At 45.4% G+C, this 19205-nt stretch overlaps 2 protein-coding genes across 6 annotated transcripts in view; one reads left to right on the top strand and one right to left on the bottom strand.

The window, feature by feature from the left end:
* FSD2 (fibronectin type III and SPRY domain containing 2) overlaps window positions 1-9279 on the top strand; it is a 24174-nt gene extending 14895 nt beyond the window's left edge. Inside the window, exons 10-12 of the mRNA XM_082616849.1 lie at window positions 2549-2677; window positions 6252-6428; window positions 8437-9279. Of these exons, the coding sequence (XP_082472975.1) occupies window positions 2549-2677; window positions 6252-6428; window positions 8437-8689 (559 nt within the window). The 3' untranslated portion in view covers window positions 8690-9279. The remainder of the gene's footprint in view (window positions 1-2548; window positions 2678-6251; window positions 6429-8436) is intronic.
* Window positions 1-17498, bottom strand: part of LOC309801829 (uncharacterized protein) — a 25662-nt gene extending 8164 nt beyond the window's left edge. For 2 of the 5 annotated variants that reach the window (XR_014293666.1, XR_014293667.1), the window contains exons 1-4: window positions 17326-17495; window positions 13787-13945; window positions 11020-11055; window positions 9273-9467 (exon numbers count right to left, since the gene is read on the bottom strand). Coding sequence is in view for 1 of the 5 variants with exons in the window: in XM_082616848.1 (XP_082472974.1) it covers window positions 11020-11055; window positions 13787-13885 (135 nt within the window). In the remaining 4 variants the exon portion in view is untranslated. Of the gene's footprint in view, window positions 1-8564; window positions 8639-9272; window positions 9468-10551; window positions 10912-11019; window positions 11056-13786; window positions 13946-17325 lie in introns of those variants that run through there. The other 3 variants (XR_014293668.1, XR_014293669.1, XM_082616848.1) reach the window with 3 other exon arrangements.
* Between the last annotated feature and the right edge of the window lie 1707 nt (window positions 17499-19205).

Raw genomic sequence — 19205 nt, forward strand, 5'->3', positions numbered from 1 at the left:
TGCTATGACTTCATTGTTAAATCGATAAATGTTCACTGATATGAACACATGGCAAATTAGGCTGGGAAGGGGCTCAGGGGTGATCAAAGCCCTGGGGTCCCATTTTACAGAAGGGGAGACCGAAGGCCCAAGTCATACAGCAATGGGGTGGCTGAGCAAGCATTAGAACTCAGGGTTTTTCTCCATGACCTTCAGGTGGGCTAGAGGCTTGTCACACTGGACCTGGGTGGCCCAGAAACCACGTTTCACACAGGCTGAACACCACCCCTGGGACGTGGTCTTTATGAAATTCCCAGGAGGAGCCATGGGCCATGGATTATCTCCCTGCTATCAGCCCAAACATCTCCTTACCCACAGGCCCAACGTAGCTCCGGATGCCTTAGTGGGGGCCCACATCCATGTCCAGCTCCCCCTCGCCCCCCCGCACTTGCCATCAGCATGTCATAGAATTGTCACATCTCATGTTCAAGTCCTGAGTCAGCAGAGTTATCACTAGAAACATTCCATGCATCTCCTGCTATCCCAGCACTGCCACGGCTCTGGGTTCTGAGCTTTGCTAAGGTGCGCTAAAGCCAGGCGGCTCTTCCCACACCTCACAGAGCAAGCCCAGCTCAGGCCAGCTGCAGATTGGGTGAGAGGCAGGTAAGAAGCAGAAGGAGGGAGCCTGGGCCCAGGGCTCAGGGGACACCGTTCCTGTGGCTGGGATCTTCCACTGAGGGATGTAGGGTCATTTTGTCCTCATTTCCAATACCAGGAGGAAAGGTATGCGATTAGTCCCCACTTATGCTCCTTCCACAGAGATGCAAAAAACAAGTTACATGGCTGCCAAAGGTGGTAGGGGTTAGGGCTGGGATTAGGACTCAGGTTTTTCTTTTATATTGTGATGGAACTTTCCTTTGGTTGACTGGCATTTCTAATTTCTTGTGCTGACTTGGTGTTTTGAAATGTCAAATTCTGGCTGTTTCGATAAAAGAGAACAGAGCAAAAGGTACAGCCAGCCCTTGGTTATTATTGTCTCTGAATTCCTTTGTTCAAATAATTTGTTAAGAGTGTATTTACAAAAAACTTAAATAAACATGAATCGGCAAAAGACATATCTATCCGTTCAAAAAACGATCCTTGTTTGGGCCTAGAGAGCAGCCAGTAAGCGCCATGCCTGTCAGCTGCAAGGTGGGAACCTGCCTCCCCCTGGTCCGTCCGCTCAGATAGCAAATGAAATTTCCAGCAGCATCGAATTGTGGAAATAAATGTGGACAGCTTGGGGCTTCCCTGGTGGTGCAGTGGTTAAGAATTTGCCCGCCAATGCAGGGGACACAGGTTCGATCCCTGATCCGGGAAGATCCCACATGCCACGGAGCAACTAAGCCCGTGCACCACAACTACTGAGCCTGCGCTCTAGAGCCCGTGAGCCACAACTACTGAAGCCTGTGCGCCTAGACCCTGTGCTCTGCAACAACAGAAGCCACCGCAATGAGAAGCCCGTGCACCGCAAGGAAGAGTAGCCCCCGCTCGTTGCAACTAGAGAAAGCCTGCGCACAGCAACCAAGACCCAACGCAGCCAAAAAAGAAAAAAAAAATGTGAACAGCTTGATGGTGAGGCCTGAAGTAGAATTCAAAGCAATGAACATGACAGAATGGGAACTGAGGAGCTAGACTAAGAGACAATGATGGAGAATGAGTTACTATGTTCCTAAACAAAGGATTTTTTAAAAAACTAATTTCTTATTAAACCCATTCGGTACCTTTTTTTTTTTTTTTTTTGCGGTACGTGGGCCTCTCACTGTTGTGGCCTCTCCCGTTGCGGAGCACAGGCTCCGGACGCGCAGGCTCAGCGGCCATGGCTCACGGGCCCAGCCACTCCGCGGCATGTGGGATCTTCCCGGACCGGGACACGAACCCGTGTCCCCTGCATCGGCAGGCGGATTCTCAACCACTGAGCCACCAGGTACCTTTTCTTTTTTTTCATGTGCTTTGTTTTAACCATGATTTGGAGAGGGTTATAATCTCCTTCCTTCTCCCCGGCTGCCCTAATTGAAAGTTGAATGTGGAATTTTGCTAACCTTTGTCAAATTGATCGTTAAGAATTCCCTCAATTGCTATTCCCTTTGCCAAGTAGGTTAGAAATTCCTGTTCACCAGCAGGTATTTACAGCCTCCCATTTAAGGGCGCAGCCACTGGAATCAGAGGGGCTTGGGGTTCGAATTTGAGTTCTGTCATCTGCCAGCTGACTTCTCAACCACCCTGCACCTCAGTTTTCTTCTCTACAAGATGGAAATACTAACCCCTGGGTACTCGTAAGGAGTGAATGAGATAAGAGTTACCGCTTAGCTCAGTACTAGACTCACGGTAACCCCCAACACGTTAACCGCCACCATTATTAGCATGAGGGTCACTACCACGCAAAGTCCAGGCTCACGTGTATTGTGCAGGAAGCTAAGCCGGCCATGCGTGGTGAAGCCTCGGCCCGCATAGAGCACAATGTGGAGAAAGCAGGGGAGTGACTGGCTGTTGGGGGGTGTGTGTGCGTGATTCCTCTCCTCGCAGGCAGCTACTTTCGCCTGAACGAGCACACCTGCCATCCCTGGCTGACCGTTTCTGAAGATGGGCTTACAATGGTACGAAGTGAGAGGAAAGCCCCCGCCAGGGAGCCACTCCCCAGCGACACCCGCTTTACCAGGTACTGTATCAGCCCTTCACCCACCTGAACAGTCTGTGAACCAGCCTAATACACGCTGTTATTCGGGTAAAGTTGGATTATGACAGATGCAGCCTTGAAGGGGGCTTCAGGCTCTCACTCCTAGAAATGAGTGAGGGGGAGGGGATGGTGGGGAGGGGAGGCTGGGGAGAGGGGAGTAGGGGTCTGGCTGGTGCTGGCAGAGGAGACGTGTTGTGGCCTCTGAGGTGGAGTCCTGGGCTCCCAGGGCTGGAAGGTCACACCGTCAGGCTGTGGGAGAGCAGCAAGGACCCAGGTCCCCCAGTGCTTGGCCCAGAGCTCTCTCTCCCACACTGTGATACTATCTAACAAAAGCCCTGGTGAAAAACCAGCCCAGAGCTGGTGGAGGGAATGGTGGTTGCGCTAGTGCACAACCTGAGAGAGGGCTGTCCGTCAAAGATGCGCCTTGTCTTCTGGATCTGCGCTATCTCCAGAGCTTAGTACTCAAGGTCAAAATGATGTATTTGTAACTCATTTCTTTCTGAATGCTTAAAGAAGACTTAAAATAGGGGGCAAGGGACTTCCCTGGCGGTCCAGTGGTTAAGACTTCACCTTACAATGCAGGGGGTGCGTGTTTGATCCCTGATTGGGGAGCTAAGATCCCACATGCCTCGTGACCAAAAAAACCCCAAAAGAAATAAAGAAAACAGAAAAAATATTGTAACAAATTCAATAAAGACTTTAAAAATGGTCCACATAAAAAAAAATCTAAAAAAAAAAACAAACCAGGGGGCAAATATGCCCTACTGAAATAGAAATATCACAGCGATAGATGAAAAAAAAAAGAACACAGCTTAACTTCAAGGGCTAATTTCTGTTTCCAAGATTAAACACAGCTCTTAGCTTCCTGGTAATCAGGATGAAAAGAATTCTCGGTGGGTTGGTCTTAGAGTCAGGAGGATCTTATAAGGAAGAAAAGGACTCTCTTAGGGGGGCCAGAGGGGCCACCGATGGAAAACTGCATCCAGTCTCCCTGCCTGGGTCCTGGACTGTCCTGCAGCCGACACTTCCTCTGACACTCGCTCCCTGCTGGCCTTCTTACTGCATGTGTGTTACATACCTACTATATGTAAGTGTTAGCGTGTGACAGAACAGCACAGAGTACAGCGGAACACAACTCTGTCCTTCCTGCCTCTGCCCACTCAACCCAGGGTTGGGGGGCACAGACAGGATTAAGAAGCAATAACGTCCTTACCTGCGTTAAAAAAACAGTATGCAACTGATCAAATCTTAAAGATCTTATTGGCTTTTTTTCAATAATTCATGAGTTGGGCAGCCTCTAATGTACAGCATTTCTATGGTGGGTCTCCTTCATATGTGGTCCTCTGAAAACGCACACCTTTGACCAGGCCACTGCTACTTCACTCTTTGTGTGGATTATAAGACAGCTCTCTGGGTAGACACAGCCTCAAGCATCTTCAGCTTCAACCCTTTGGTGTTGCACTAGAAGTTGCAAAACCAGTTTTTGGTCATGTCTTTTGCAAGTCCTGTGTAGGTGGTCCAGCATCTCATATTGTAATATGGGAGTACTTACCACCTACTGTTCTGGTCTCGGCTTTTGTGGTTCCAGCCAAGCTGAGTTAGAGTCCCATTTTAATATCCTGTTACCAGTACATCTGTTGACCCGTGAAACAATGTGCTGTGTGCTGGGGGTAAAGAGACAAAGATAGTCCCTGGGTTTCCCTACTGGCGCAGTGGTTAGGAATCCGCCTGCTAATGCAGGGGACACGGGTTCGAGCCCTGGTCCGGGAAGATCCCACATGCCACGGAGCAACTAAGCCCGTGCGCCACAACTACTAAGCCTGTGCTCTAGAGCCTGCAAGCCACAACTACTAAGCCCACGTGCCACAATTACTGAAGCCCGCACGCCTAGCGCCCGCATACCACAAGGAAAAGCAGCCCCTGCTCGCCGCAACTAGAGAAAGCCCGCGCACAGCAACGAAGACCCAATGCAGCCAAAAATAAATAAAAACAAAAAAACAAAAAAAACACACAAAGATATAGTCCCTGCCCATCTGAGACTCAGACAGGCAAGTGGGGGAGACACATATGTAAAAACACACATATAAAAGATAAGATAGGGCTTCCCTGGTGGCGCAGTGGTTAAGAATCTGCCTGCCAATGCAGGGGACACGAGTTCGAGCCCTAGACTGGGAAGATCCCACATGCCGCAGAGCAATGAAGCCCGTGTGCCACAACTACTGAGCCTGCGCTCTAGAGCCCAGGAGCTACAACTACTGAGCCCATGTGCCACAACTACTGAAGCCCATGTGCCTAGAGCCAGTGCTCCACAAGAGAAGCCACCACAATGAGTAGCCCATGCACCGCAAAGAGTAGCCCCCGCTTGCTGCAACTAGAGAAAGCCCGCACACAGCAATGAAGATCCGACACAGCCCAAAATAAATAAAATAAATAAGTTTATATATATATATAAAAAGAAGCATGGACAAGGCATTGTAGGAGCCCCAAGAAGGGCTTCTGGGAGGCACAAGGTCTTTAAGTATAAAGAGGAGTTCTCCAGAACAGCAAGGCGAAAAGTGCCTTGTACCTGTACCAACAATGGAAGCCAGAAAGATCATGTGTGGAGAACTACAAGCAGTTTAGTGTGTCTGCAATATGGGGTCCCTAATGGGAAGAGGTCAAAGATGAGGCAAGAAACATGGATATGGTCCAGTGCAAAAAAAAAATTAGATTTTACCCTTTAGGTGGTAGAAATTATTGGTAAAAAGATATGATCAGATTTGTATTTCGAAAAGAAGTGTGGGGCTTCCCTGGTGGCGCAGTGGTTGAGAGTCCGCCTGCCGATGCAGGGGACACGGGTTTGTGGCCTGGTCCAGGAAGATCCCACATGCCGCGAAGCGGCTGGGCCCATGAGCCATGGCCGCTGAGCCTGCGCGTCTGGAGCCTGTGCTCCGCAACGGGAGAGGCCACAACAGTGAGAGGCCCGCGTACCGCAAAAAAAAAAAAAAAGAAGTGTGAGGAGAGGCAGATGGGGAACAAGGAGACCAGAAGCAAGTGCTGGCCAGCTCATGAACCTCAAGCATATGGTTCCATTGACTGTGCTGTGTTCTGTTAGGTTTCAGTCCCTTTTTTTTTTTTTTGGCCACGCCTTGTGGCATGTGGAATGTTAGTTCTCCAATCAGGGATCGAACCCACACACCCCTGCAGTAGAAGCGCGGAGTCTTAACCTCTGGACCACCAGGGAAGTCCTCAATCCCTTTCTTTCTTCATGAACAAGTGAACTAAACCTTTTTGTTACTATAAAAGCCCAATCACTGAAAAAAGCAAACAGAGCCTTTTCTATTGGCTTGTTTCCTCCTCACCTATGACCAGCAGTGTAATAATCTCTTCTAATTTTCAGCATCAGTCAAGTGAGCTTTGAGAGTTAGGGCTGTGCTGCTTTACAAGTGGGTGTTCAAACACCTGCCTCCACACTTCTAGACCACCTACTGACTGACCCCAGCAGTTGCTGTCACTCACCTGCACAGCTGGGCTTGGGTCACCCCAAATCACAGATGCTTCTACTTTCTAAAACCAGGTGTGTTGCTGTCATGGGAAACCTAATTCCAGTCCGAGGGCGCCATTACTGGGAGGTGGAGGTGGACGAGTGTTTGGATTACACAGTGGGTGTGGCCTTTGAAGATGTCCCTAAACAGGAAGACCTGGGAGCAAACCGCCTCTCCTGGTGCATGAGGCACACATTTGCATCATCAAGGTAAGGTGAAATCTGGATACCCAAGATTAAAAGGTGCTCTGATAAGAACAGAGTGAGAGGTTTCCACTAGTAGTAACTAAGGCCCACGTTATGTTTTCTAAAATATGCTAAGATATTTCAGGACTCATTTCCAGCCCCCTTCCTTAAAGTCCAGATGGAAAGAGAAAGCAGCTCTGGGTACTTCCAATAAAATAGCTAAAATTCATGGAGTACTTATTCTACGCTAAGCACTGTTCTATACTCTTACACATACTATCTCGTTTACTTCCCACAACTGTGTTATCCCATTTTAAATATAAGAAAGCTATGCCCCACAGCAGTTCAATAATCCACCCAACATGGATTCAGAGCTTGGATTCAAACCCAGGCAGTCTGGCTCCAAAGACAGCATTCTTCACCACTAAGTGACTGGTTTTGCATTTATGTTCAACTTCATTGTTACTAAATGAATAGTTTGATTTGAAGCCCCAATTCCATCTTTTTTAGTAGATGTGGGCAGAGGCTTAATGGTTATGGTTAATTCCGGTTTGCTTTTGTCGCTAAGCATTCTGTCCTCTACTGGAGTAGTTCCATAAAGCTGGGAAAATCCATGAGGCCCAGGCCATTTTCAGACATTTCAGACTTAGAAGGCCATGGGTGCAACCACTCTCCATCTCAAAAATTGCAAAAATTTTTACCACACCAGTTTCCCAGTACCGTGGGTACTATGGGGCCTCTGATCCTCGACTTGCTGAATCCTATTAATGTTTCATCCAATGTTTTGTGCCCAGGAGCCTCCATCGTGGTTAGTTAAATGTTGTCATGCCTAAGCAAAGGTGAGAAGAGCAACTTTCCTCATGTAAGATATTAAGACTAAAATCAGCTCTGCTAAACCTCAGACCCAGCTTGAGGAATGAAAAGAAATCCTGTTCACTGAGCCACATACTGTTTTTGGATATTCTGCCTGAAGTAAGACTAAAAAAACCAGTCTCCTCTCCTAGTCGGTTAAGAACAAGGGGCAGGGAACTGAAGGTGCATAAAGGACGAGGAGGAGTCTGTGTGGAGTGGGAGAGGTGAGGTTAAAAGACAGAAGGGTGGGAACACAAGACACAGTGAAAAAGGAAGGGCAAAAAGCCCAGTGCTAGAGCAGAAGTTTGTAGTCCCACCTTGGAAAGATGTCCAGGGAAGGGGGGTGGGTGGTGGTACGTGTATGTGTCTCTTAACAGTGGAGGACTCGTATTTTTTGGTTCATAGTCTTAGACTCTATTGGTGGTGAGAGGGAAAGTAGAGGGAAGGGCTCATTCAGTTTCTGTTGGCTGCTCAGTTAAGAAAAAAACAAGGTGAACTGGAATGGAAAGAGGCTGGTTTGTTCTGACACGTCTGGATCATATTCTAAGCGTTCATCCCAGCCATGTGGACCAGCATGCTGGCACACAGAACTTCAAACATCCATAGGGGGCAGAGCTAGGAAATTCCTGTGGCCGCCTTTGGTTTCAGCCATTTTCAAAGCACAAAGGAGAAGTACGCTCCCTTCATGAGAGGGTGCTGGTGCTATACAATACTGAGTGGTGACAGGCCCCCAGGTGCCCCGCTTAGTTTGAAAGTTTAGGAAAGGGATGCCTCAGAGTACTTGTGCACAGATTATACCAAAAGGCCCCACTTATTACATGAAAGATCATGAGGTTTCCTGTTTCAAATGTCTTTATTACAAGGGATTTACACATCTGAACCTTGAAATCCACATTTTTAAACGTATTTCTGTACAAATTTTGATGCAATATGAGTTTATGATACTGTATGTTAAGTTTCTGCGGTTAAGTGGCTGCTCAAAAACAGAGTTTTGAAATATAAGTTTCTTAGGACACGTTTTAGAAAAGATATATAGTTTGAGAAATGGCCTGTTACTTTGATAGTCATTTAATAAAAGAAAATGATATAATCATAGGAGTATATGAAAATTGAAAATGTTCTGTAAATAGCCCATCTACAGAATTTCTGAAGCTTTGTTATATCAACGTTTAATCTTTAGGCATAAGTATGAATTTCTACACAACAAGATGACTCCAGATATAAGGATAACGGTTTCCCCAAGGAAGATTGGCGTTCTATTAGACTATGAAAATTCAAAATTGTCATTTTTCAACGTGGACATTTCTCAGCATCTGTACACGTTCAGTTGTCAGCTTCACCAATTTGTGCATCCCTGTTTTTCTTTGGAAAAGCCTGGATGTCTAAAGATACACAATGGCATTTCAATGCCAAAGCACGTCACTTTCTATTAGACCATTCTGATGCCCAGCTTCCTGTCTCTCTTCTGTACCTACCCTTCTCCCAGCCACTCACGCCTCAGCTGCCTGAACCTGGCGTTCAAGCACCATGCGCCCAGCTCATCATTTATGGTTCATGTTGTTATCTGCCAGACTGGCGTGCTGGCATTCATTTCACCTGACTTGGATCCTGTGTGCTGCCACCTGTGTGATGCTAGGTTAGTCAGTTCTGGCTGTAAAATGAAGGCTCAGACTAAATGAACTCAAAGGTCTTTCAGGTTGTCAAACTGTATTGGTCTATCTGTGTACATGCAAAGTATCTGAGTCCCCAAGGCCTACAGAGCTTGGGGGAGAAGGAGGGAAGAGATACGTAAGTGTTAGCGGCTCCAGGCGCCCCAGCACTTGTGACATTTCATTAGTCAGCCAAGAACAGGCGTAAGAGGCAGGAGGCCACCCACAAAGAGAACCAGGGTAGCCACGTGCCATGCTCAGCAGCCTTCTCCTCTCCTGTTTTCCCAGTAGTCAGTGGCACTCCGGTGAGGTTTCTCCCACCGAACACTGTTTCTAAAAACCTGCTCCTCTTCTTCATGGTACTTACCCTCTTTAAGTTTGAAATGATCTTTGTAACACCTAATTCCATGAAGGCAGGACAGTATCTGTCTTGTTCATCACTCAGTCCCCAAGGGCTAACATGTGCACACCAAATACTTGTTTCATCCAGCCACTGCTCTTCGGGCTCTCACTGCTCTCCATGTGAGGGCTGGCAGGACTTGTTCAAACTAGAGCAGAAAACCTATGGCAGGAGAGGGACAAACCTGAGGGGAGGCAGTATGAAGGAAGAGAGGGGCAGCTGTGGCTAGATGGCAAGACTGGTAAAAATGCAACATTACCTACTACTATGTGCTTCCTGGTGTCACACAGCAGCCTACACATAAATAATAATAAACGTGTTGCTTTCACTACATGCACGTTTGGGGTAGGGGGGGCTAAGGTCTGGTAACAAATAGACATTAGTTGCAACTGATTCTAGGAACTGTCCTATAATGTAAAGAGAACCAGATTTGAAATCAGAAGACCTGAGTTTGATTGCTATTTTGTAGCGACTCTGCCTGACGACCACTGAAAAGTCACATTATCTCCCTGAGCTTCTGTTTCTCTTTAAACGAAGAGAAAAATAATACTTGCCTTATAGGATGGGAGATTTAATGACAAACATGAGAATGCATAACAGTGTATGACATATAGCAAATGCACAACAATCTTTTAACAGAAAATATCAGTCTACCAAGTGCAAAGCTGAGCCCTGGTAGGAGAGGTGGTCTCCAGCCAGCACCTTTGGGCATCCTGCCTCACTGTTCTCATGCCACCTTTGTGACCTCGATGCCCAGCTCCCTTGGCTGCATTTCTGGTTCTCCAGTTCAAGTTTCCAGTTGCCACTTAAAGCTCTGCACACACAGCATTTTCATGCTTACCAGTCAAGATGCAGAGTAAATGACTCCACCTGTGAAGCAATTCTCAGGGACAATTTAGTATCGTGCCCTGTGGATGCTTCTCTAAACATACATGCCCCTGATCTCATCATTTAAAGTTTTATGTTAACTGAAAAATCTTTCACTTTAAAGATTTTCACTTTCATGTTTCCCAGTACACTCAAAGTCTGACACAAAGGAGCACCTCTTGTCTCCTATCTCAAAACTCTGCCTATTGGTATAAGCAGAAGTTCAGATTCTTGAATTCACAACTCAACTTGAAAATCTTAAAGCTCGTTACACACACACACACACACACACACACACACACACACACACACACCCACCCTCTGCCTTGCCAACCTGGATCACTACCCTTATATAAGGAAGATACAACCAAAGCAAGCACAGAGATGGTTCAAGTTACAAACAATTAAAATATATATGTGTGTATTATCAAAAATGTTATCAGCTACTAAAAAAGAAACTACTGAGTAGGAAGTAGGACATCACAGATAAAGTAAGTTTGAATTCAGGATTCTAATAGGCTTTATTTCACATGTAATATAACATGGATAAAAACTAGGCACCTATAAGGTTCTAATAAAATTTTATTTGATCAAGAAAAAAATGGTGTAGAAATAGCTTTGATTTTTAAAATCCACTTGATCTAAATAAGGCAGATGACCAACTTCAAGCATCACAATTATTCAGCATAAAGAACCTTTCTTTAAACATGTTTCTCATCTTCCACGAGAAAAAAAAAGTCTAGAAAAAAACCAAAACAAAACTTTTGTTTTTTGTAAAATATTCTAGTTCCTTAAAATGCCAAGAACAATCTGCTGGAACTAAATTGCAATAAGGGGCAGGATTTACCTCAAGGCCATGTTCACCTGCAACCTGCTGATGAATCTGTTAAAAAACAAAACAGAAAAAGATTAAAAAAAAAAATCAGACCATTGTAGCCACAATCCCTCATACTGGGCAAAAGATACCAAAATCTGTTCTTTTCTTAGCTTTACCTATATCACTTTATAACTCTTGAGCACGTTATTAACATAATCTTTGGCTTCCCCACCTTAACAAAGGGGAAAGAGAATATGTAAAACCACCACAGAATCCTGGTGTAAACTAACACGGGTTTAATAATTCAAAATACTCAGAATTTAAGGCACCTTTATTAGATGAGATTGTAAAGCTGGTTAGAGACTTGGGATACAAAATGACACTGGTTTCTGGTAAAATTAAACTGCCTTTTATTTGGAAAAGTGTATGTTTAATAATTGACTTCCTGCTGATTCAAACAATATGCAATCACTTGTACACATGCAATAAAGTAATTTCTGAAGCATGTGCTTGGTCATCAATTTGCTCTTCTCATCCTCCAAAATGTGTTAAAATCTTACGTGGCTCACACAGTGGCAGCTGCCCCCAGCACAATTCACCATGATGTGGCATTCTGTAAATGAGACTAGGTTGGTCTCTATCCAAGGTTTAGCTATCAGAAGACTTCCTGGGGCTTCCCTGGTGGCACAGTGGTTAAGAATCCGCCTGCCAATGCAGGGGACACGGGTTCGAGCCCTGGTCTGGGAAGATCCCACGTGCTGCGGAGCAACTGAGCCCGTGCGCAACTGAGCCCACGTGCCACAATTACTGAAGCTCGTGCACCTAGAGCCTGTGCTCCTCAACAAGAGAACCCACCGCAATGAGAAGCCCATGCACCACAACAAAGAGTAGCCCCCACTCGCCGCAACTAGAGAAAGCCTGCACGCAGCAATGAAGACCCAATGCGGCCAAAAATTAATTAATTAAAAAAAAAAAAAAAAAAACTTCCTGGACCCTATGAAGACTGTACTACAGGAAAGGTCCTCTCCTCCACTTCCCTAACCAACTTCTCCAACTTCTGGTCACCTTCCTATCAATTAGAGTAAGATTCTCATGGGTTCACTATGTCTTTCTTCACCCTGACTCATCTATAAATTCACCACTCCTATTTTCTATAGTAAGACAGTGGAAAGTGTATAATTGCTGTTGGTAGATAAGTAGGTCTTGAATTCAGTTTGCAAACAAGACCTGTTCTATCTACCTTTTCATTTAGGAGGCTAAAAGCAGAGTCAGCATGACTTCAAGGACTCCATTTTCTTAGTCTCCAGAAGAACATGACAAGTCCAGCTTTTAAAACACTGTCCTCTAGCATGTCAAGATATTGAGGGAATGGTAATCTATTACTTTTATAACTTCAAGCTTTAAGAGATTTGAACTCTTACATATGCTTGCTTCATGGCAACCAACGCTTAATGAATCTAAATGCAAGATAACAGTTTGTGGGCTTCCCTGGTGGCACAGTGGTTGAGAATCCATCTGCCAATGAAAGGACACGGGTTCGAGCCCTGGTCTGGGAAAATCCCACATGCCATGGAGCAACTAAGCCCGTGCGCCACAACTACTGAGCCTGCGCTCTAGAGTCTGTGAGCCACAACTACTAAGACTGCGTGCCTAGAGCCCATGCTCTGCAACAAGAGAAGCCACTACAATGAGAAGCCCGTGCACCGCAACAAAGAGTAGCCCCCACTTGCCACAGCTGGAGAAAGCCTGCATGCAGCGAAGACCCAACGCAGCGAAAAAAAAAAAAAGATAACAGTTTGTGATTTGGAAAGATTGCACCCAGTCAGCATCTTTTCTGTCAGTTAGGAAGTCTCCCGGAAGGAGCGTAACCATGAGTTGGGCACAGCTATGCCCCAAGTTAGTAAAATGTCCCAAATATTTTAGAAATGCTACTGAACAGGGGCTAGTTCATGTCTTTCTACTTCAGGGCTTGTTTTCTGCTATTCCCCAATCCCAGAAAAAAGTTAAGCCTGACTAATTAATTGCTTTTTCTTCATTTTTCCCACACTTTGATAGATTCAGGTTTTTCTGCTCTATTTCCACCTCACTCAAATCCTGGTAGAATTAAACTATCATTTATTTGAGTTATGCAAATTCAACTAAACAGTTTGCAGCTGATTAAAACAACATGCAGTCATTCAGATATAACCGATAAAAATGTTTTTATAGAATGAACTTGGATTCTAACCTTGCTGTCTCCCCTGTGCTCATTCCTAAGCCTAAATGTGGGTCTCTTCTTTGAAAGCAGCTTACGACATGTCCTTATATTCAAATAGACTGGACTGGAGACAAGAATATAATCCATTCACTGGGAAAAAATCCAACCAACAAAATTGAGATTTCCCAGCTACGCATTTAAACAAAGCAGGAACTTACTTTTTACAAATGGATTTACTGAGTACACACATCACTTCTTGGTAAAGCCATCCTATTATTCGGCCATACAGAAAGTTTTTACCCTCTGACTTCCCTTCATATCCCAAATACCTATCCAATTAAGGCGGAGGGGGCAGTGAGAGAGAAGGAAAACAAGAGAAGCATGATCCAAAAATAAGGATAGAGCTCTGGAAAAGACACTTGATAGTGTCTTTTGTACAATTTATAATTTATAAACCAGCCACAGATTCCTGGGAACCTGCATTGGACGCCACCCCCCACCCCTGGCTCCTTGCCCACCCAAGTAATGCCTGTATAAAAGTTACTTCTTAGAAGCACTGCCTAATTCCTCCCTCTCCCAGGCTAGGTTCCACATACTCACCTCCTTCAGAATACTTAAGTGGCTGGCTATACTGCCACCATGACCTGTGTCTACTCCGCTTGACTGTAAGCAAATCAAAGGCAGGAACTGTGCCTTCATAATCTCTGAATGATCAAAACATGGAAACAACAGTGTTCTGCTTTCAAAGAGCTCATATATCTGAAAAGAAAAGGAGACATCAAATTGTCTTCCAAATTAAAAGAAAAGCCTCTTTATTAGAAAGTAGCTTTCAAATCTCTGTACTGGTAGGAGCAGGGGGAGTACTTCTCAACCTTTCTTCTGTTCCAATACACCTGAGGGATCTAATACATAATCCCATTAGTTAGCAGTGCGCCATGGTGACTTGTAATATGGGCAGAGTGGGAGGGGCTTAGAAGAATCTAGGGGGTGGGGAAGATGTGTGTGGCCTAGAAAGCTCCTCCCCATCACTGCAAGAGGTCTTTGACACATTTAATATTATAGTTTTGACTACTCTTAATTAAGAGAGCCCAAAGGTCTACAATATGTTTACTTAAAATGCTCTGAAACATAAATTTGGTTCATATCCTCTGGAGGCTGGTGAGTGGAAGTTACCCCCTTGGCCCCGAGCTTGACAGACGTTCTGATATCACAGGACAACAGGACTCTGGCTCTCTGCTGGTCTTAGAATCTAAGACTTTGATCGAGGAAGTTATATGCCGTTGAGGTAATGAAAAATTTAGGGACTTACAAAGATCACAGGCGATTCCTTCTCAAATGTTGTGTCCTTTTTTTTTTTTTTTTTAATACTTTTTTGGGCTATGCAGCACGGCCTGTGAGATCTTAGTTCCTCGACCAGGGATCAAACCCATGCCCCCTGCAGTGGAAGCATGGAGCCCTAACCACTGGACAGCCAGGAAATTCCTTCAAGTGTCTTTAAAAAACCACTTTATGGGAAAGATGTCCTTACAAGTGATACAAAGTAACAATTACAGTAGCTCAATGCCAAACAACAGCTCCACTCCCCGAGACAACCTTGGCCAAATTTATGTAATACCCTCAGGGTGAAAAATCAGAAGGAGGCACTCCTCATTACTGAAATCTCATCCTTTCCTAAAAAGTTGATGGCTGGCTAGAATTTTCAGAGAGTGGGATCCTATGTTTCACTACTTTAAAGCAGAAAAATATGTTCCCAGCCCTTCAAAGAACTTCAAGCCAATTTCCCCAAAATAACCACATATAACTGTCAAAGATTTCTGCAAAAGAGAAGGCGTTTTAAACACCAATTACCTACTTATGTGATAACTATGAATTCAGTATAATTCCAGTAGAAATTACAGAAATATAAGACTGTCCCTGTTATTCCATTTTTTAAAAAATTTATTTATTTTTGCTGTGTTGGGTCTTCGTTTCTGTGCGAGGGCTCTCTCTAGTTGTGGCAAGCGGGGGCCACTCTTCATCACGGTGTGCGGGCCTCTCGCTATCGCGGCCTCCCTTGTTGCAGAGCACAGGCTCCAGACGTGCAGGCTCAGTAGTTGTGGCTCACCGGCCTAGTTGCTCCGCGGCATGTGGGATCTTCCCAGACCAGGGTTCAAACCCGTGTCCCCTGCATTAGCAGGCAGATTCTCAACCACTGCACCACCAGGGAAGCCCTGTTATTCCATTTTTAAGGTGATACTTCTGTTCATGTCACAATCACTTGCTACAGCAATCATCTGTCTACATCATCTAAAAATTTTTTGAAACATTTGTACAGAGCAGTTATTCTTAAAAGTCTGGTCCCTGTGAGGGCCCCTGAGATCCTTTCACTTTAACAACAGAATGTGTGCTTGTATATTCTTGTGTTTAAAGACACCTCTCAGTTTTAATTTCTAATACCATAAATATTGATATATATAACACACATAAATGAGAGCTCTTTGGAATCCTCAATAATTTTTAAGGGAGTCCTCAGAGCAAAAAGTTTGAAAATAATTTATATAGAGTAACAGTGGGTCCCTCACAATGAACATCTAGTTGAATGAGTTCCTCAGTGGAAAGACTTCCCCTGTGTGATGCTAACAGTTTTCAATATTTGCTAATGTTCAGGTTGTTTTCTAGACCTCTTAGGCTTGCCCACGTTCCTACAAGACATTTCCACCTAATAATATGGGAAAGATGAGATAGATAATGCACAATAGTTTTAAACAGCATGAGCACTAAGTGCAGTATTACTTAGGCAGACAGCTGAGGTGTGACTGCAATGCCCTCTACAGCATCTGCCCTGGACTTGCGGGCAACTTAGGGGTTCTTTATAGCTAGTTTCTGATTCAGACAGTGTTTTGAGTAAACATTTCCACAGATTGTTACAGTAAATATTCATAGTGAGAACTCAAATAATAAGTAGTTAGTGATAAGTCTTCCAAGGTGAGCATATACCTATGAACACCAGGCCTTTCTGTGTAAAGGTATGTAAGAGGTACCAAAGTTTCATCTTCACGTTTTGTTACTACACATACGTTCCTGAATAGGAAATGATAGATGCATCTACATCTATAGAGTATCTAAAATGTAAATAAATGACAGTTCTAACTCCTGACACATAGTGACTTTGCCTTTGATGGATTCATACTGCACCTAAATGTACACCACCACCCTCTTCACTCCTGCTCACTTCCCCCCAAAAAGACTTGTTCAGCAATCCAAAGAGATGGTATGGTGTGGAGGAAAGAATTATGGGTTGGAAATGAAGAAATCTCACTTCTAGTCCCATCTCTATCACTAACAACCTGTGTTACTTTCAGCCTGTCTCCTCTCAAAGACTGAGCTTCAATTTAAGATGAAAGGAGGGGGGACTTCCCTGGTGGTGCAGTGGTTGGGAATCAGCCTGTCGGTGCGGTGGACGCGGGTTCGAGCCCTGGTCCGGGAAGACCCCACATGCCGCGGGGCAGCTGGGCCCGTGAGCCACAGCTACTGAGCCTGCTCTCCGGAGCCTGTGAGCCACAACTACTTACGCCCGCGGGCCTGGAGCCGATGCTCCGCAGCAAGAGAGGCCGCCGCACTGAGTAGCCCACGCACCGCAGGGAGGAGTGGCCCCCGCTCGCGCAACTAGAGAGAGCCCGTGCACAGCAGGAAGGACCTAATGCAGCCAAAAACAAAAAAATAAATTTTAAAAAAAGATGAAAGGAGGGGTATGACCTAGACGGTTATGTTCCACCTCTAATACCAAGTGACTCTGCTTGGCCGATTCAGGAAGCTTAAAAATTACCAACTGTGAGTGTACTTTTTCAAATTAAAGCAACAGGCGCTGCTGCCTCAAGCAAGAATCATCGATTATGAAAGTCTGGGTTTGTATAGACCTTCACGTTGCATACCTTATGCAACACAGGATAGCGCCCATGGGAAATTTCACCTACTGAGTTTTTTTCTTAAACTGCATTCTGAGTGTGAATTTCTCCCTTCCACATCTATCCCCACGACAGCTCCGTGAGCTACCAAGCTCGTTTTTCAGACGAGGTCCAGAAAGCGGAGGACAATGAGTTAGTAATGAGACCTAGGTCGCCGGTGGCGCTGACACGGCGACAGATACACCGACTCCTCACCTCTACTCCGGTTCCCCTCCGCGTCTCCTGAAGCCAGACACTCCAGCCAGCCTGCCTACAAGGATGCTGTTGTCATCCACCTCGCCGGGTGGCCGGAGATCGGCCTTACTTTACGCGACAGAAGATGCCTGCCCTCCGGTGTCCGATCTCGGTGGCAACTCCTTTCTCCTTCCGGCGGAAAAGAGTTCTTTCCGCTTCCCGGGGCGCCGGGAGGAAGTCCCGCCCCGCGCAGTAGCGTGAGGTGGCGGGTCGCGTCGAGGCGCCGCGGACAGGCGCGGGGAGAACTAAGTGCTTGACGCTTTCTGGGAGGTCTGCTGTACGCCGGGTAGGGTGGTCTAGAGGAGCTAGGGACGCGGGTTGGGGGAGGGGTGTGTTTGTTGTTGGGTCCACGGCCGGAGAGGCCTGGGAGTCGTTCAGTGGGGCTTGAGAGAGCGGCTTGGAGACTCCATCTATTCGGAAAACAACCCACTTCTCTCACGGGGATCCTCCGGGGAATCAAGGCCCGCTACCCACCCCAGCTGCCCGTGTTTCTGGCATTGCTCCACCTGCCCCTTGCTGTATTTAGTTTATTACTGTCTTTCGTTTATCTGTGTAGCCCCATATCTTGCCGCAATAATGGCTACCATTTGCTGAACGTTGGCTGTGCATCTCACAGCAGTAGCTCATAAGCGCCTGGTAACTCTTGATTAGTAGGACTGTTGAAGCTCACTCATTCCTTTACCACCGCCGGGATTGAGCGCCTACGTAGTCCTGGGCTGGTCTATGGATATGGCAGTCTTTGGGTTGGGAAGGTAAATTAGAAATTAAAATTGCTGTTGTCTTAGTTTCCTAGGGCTGTCATAACGGAGTGACACACATTGGGTGCCTTAAAACAACAGGTATTTTCTCACAGTTCTGGAGGCTGGAAGTCCGAAATAAAGGTGTCAGCAGGATCATGTTTCCTCTGAGACTAGGTAAAACCCTTCCTTGCCCCTTCTTAGTTTCTGGTGCTGTCCAGCAATCCTTGGTGTTCTTTGGCTTGTACCTGCCTTCCTCCAGTCTCTTAACTCTGTTCTCATGTGGTGCTCTGTGTCTCATCTCTTAAAGGAACACTAGTCCCGTTAGATAAAGGGCCCATCCTACTCTAGTATGACCTGATCTTAACTAACTACATCTGCAGTGACACTATTTCCAGATAAAGCCACATTCTAAGGTCCAGGAAGGACATGAATGGGGTGGGGGTGGGGGGAATGTGACACTGTACAACCCAGTATAGCTGTCAAAGAGCTTAAGAAGTAGTCAAGCCAAACGCTGACAGTAAATAGCTGTAGTACAAGTGACTTCAAATATAATTTCATTGGATCTGAGAAGTTTTCATGGACATTTGGGCTATCCCCTTGATAGGTGGGTATGATTTGGATGTGCCATCATAGACAGCATGCTAGGCAAACAGACATCACAGACAAGCACAGGTTGGAATGTAAAAAGAAGTTAGGTTAAAGCAGGAGGGATCTTGAATGCAGGCTGGAGTTTGGAGTCTGTATTGTATATAAAATGAATAAATTGAGTGCAGGGGGGTTGTGCTTTGAAGATTAATTAGCAGCTTGGGCCAGACTTACTTTGTGTTACTTATTCCAGTTTAAGAAGTCGTAAACCCTATCGTCTGAGCATATCCTGTGCTTTTTCATCCTGGTGTCCCTGATCATGCTGTCCTTTATTCCTGGAATGCTGCTTTCAAGCTGCATGATTTTTACTTGTTGATTTTTTTTGTCATGGAAATTGTGGTGTGAAATGAGGTGGGAGAGGAGAGTTGTTCAACTTTAAAACATTTTTTTAAATTGAAGTATAGTTGATTTACAATGTTCTGTTAGTTTCAGGTGTACAGCAAAGTGATTAATATA

Source organism: Mesoplodon mirus (genome assembly GCF_964341445.2).
Source record: "Mesoplodon mirus genome assembly, chromosome: 4".
Classification (NCBI taxonomy): Eukaryota; Metazoa; Chordata; class Mammalia; order Artiodactyla; family Ziphiidae; genus Mesoplodon; species Mesoplodon mirus.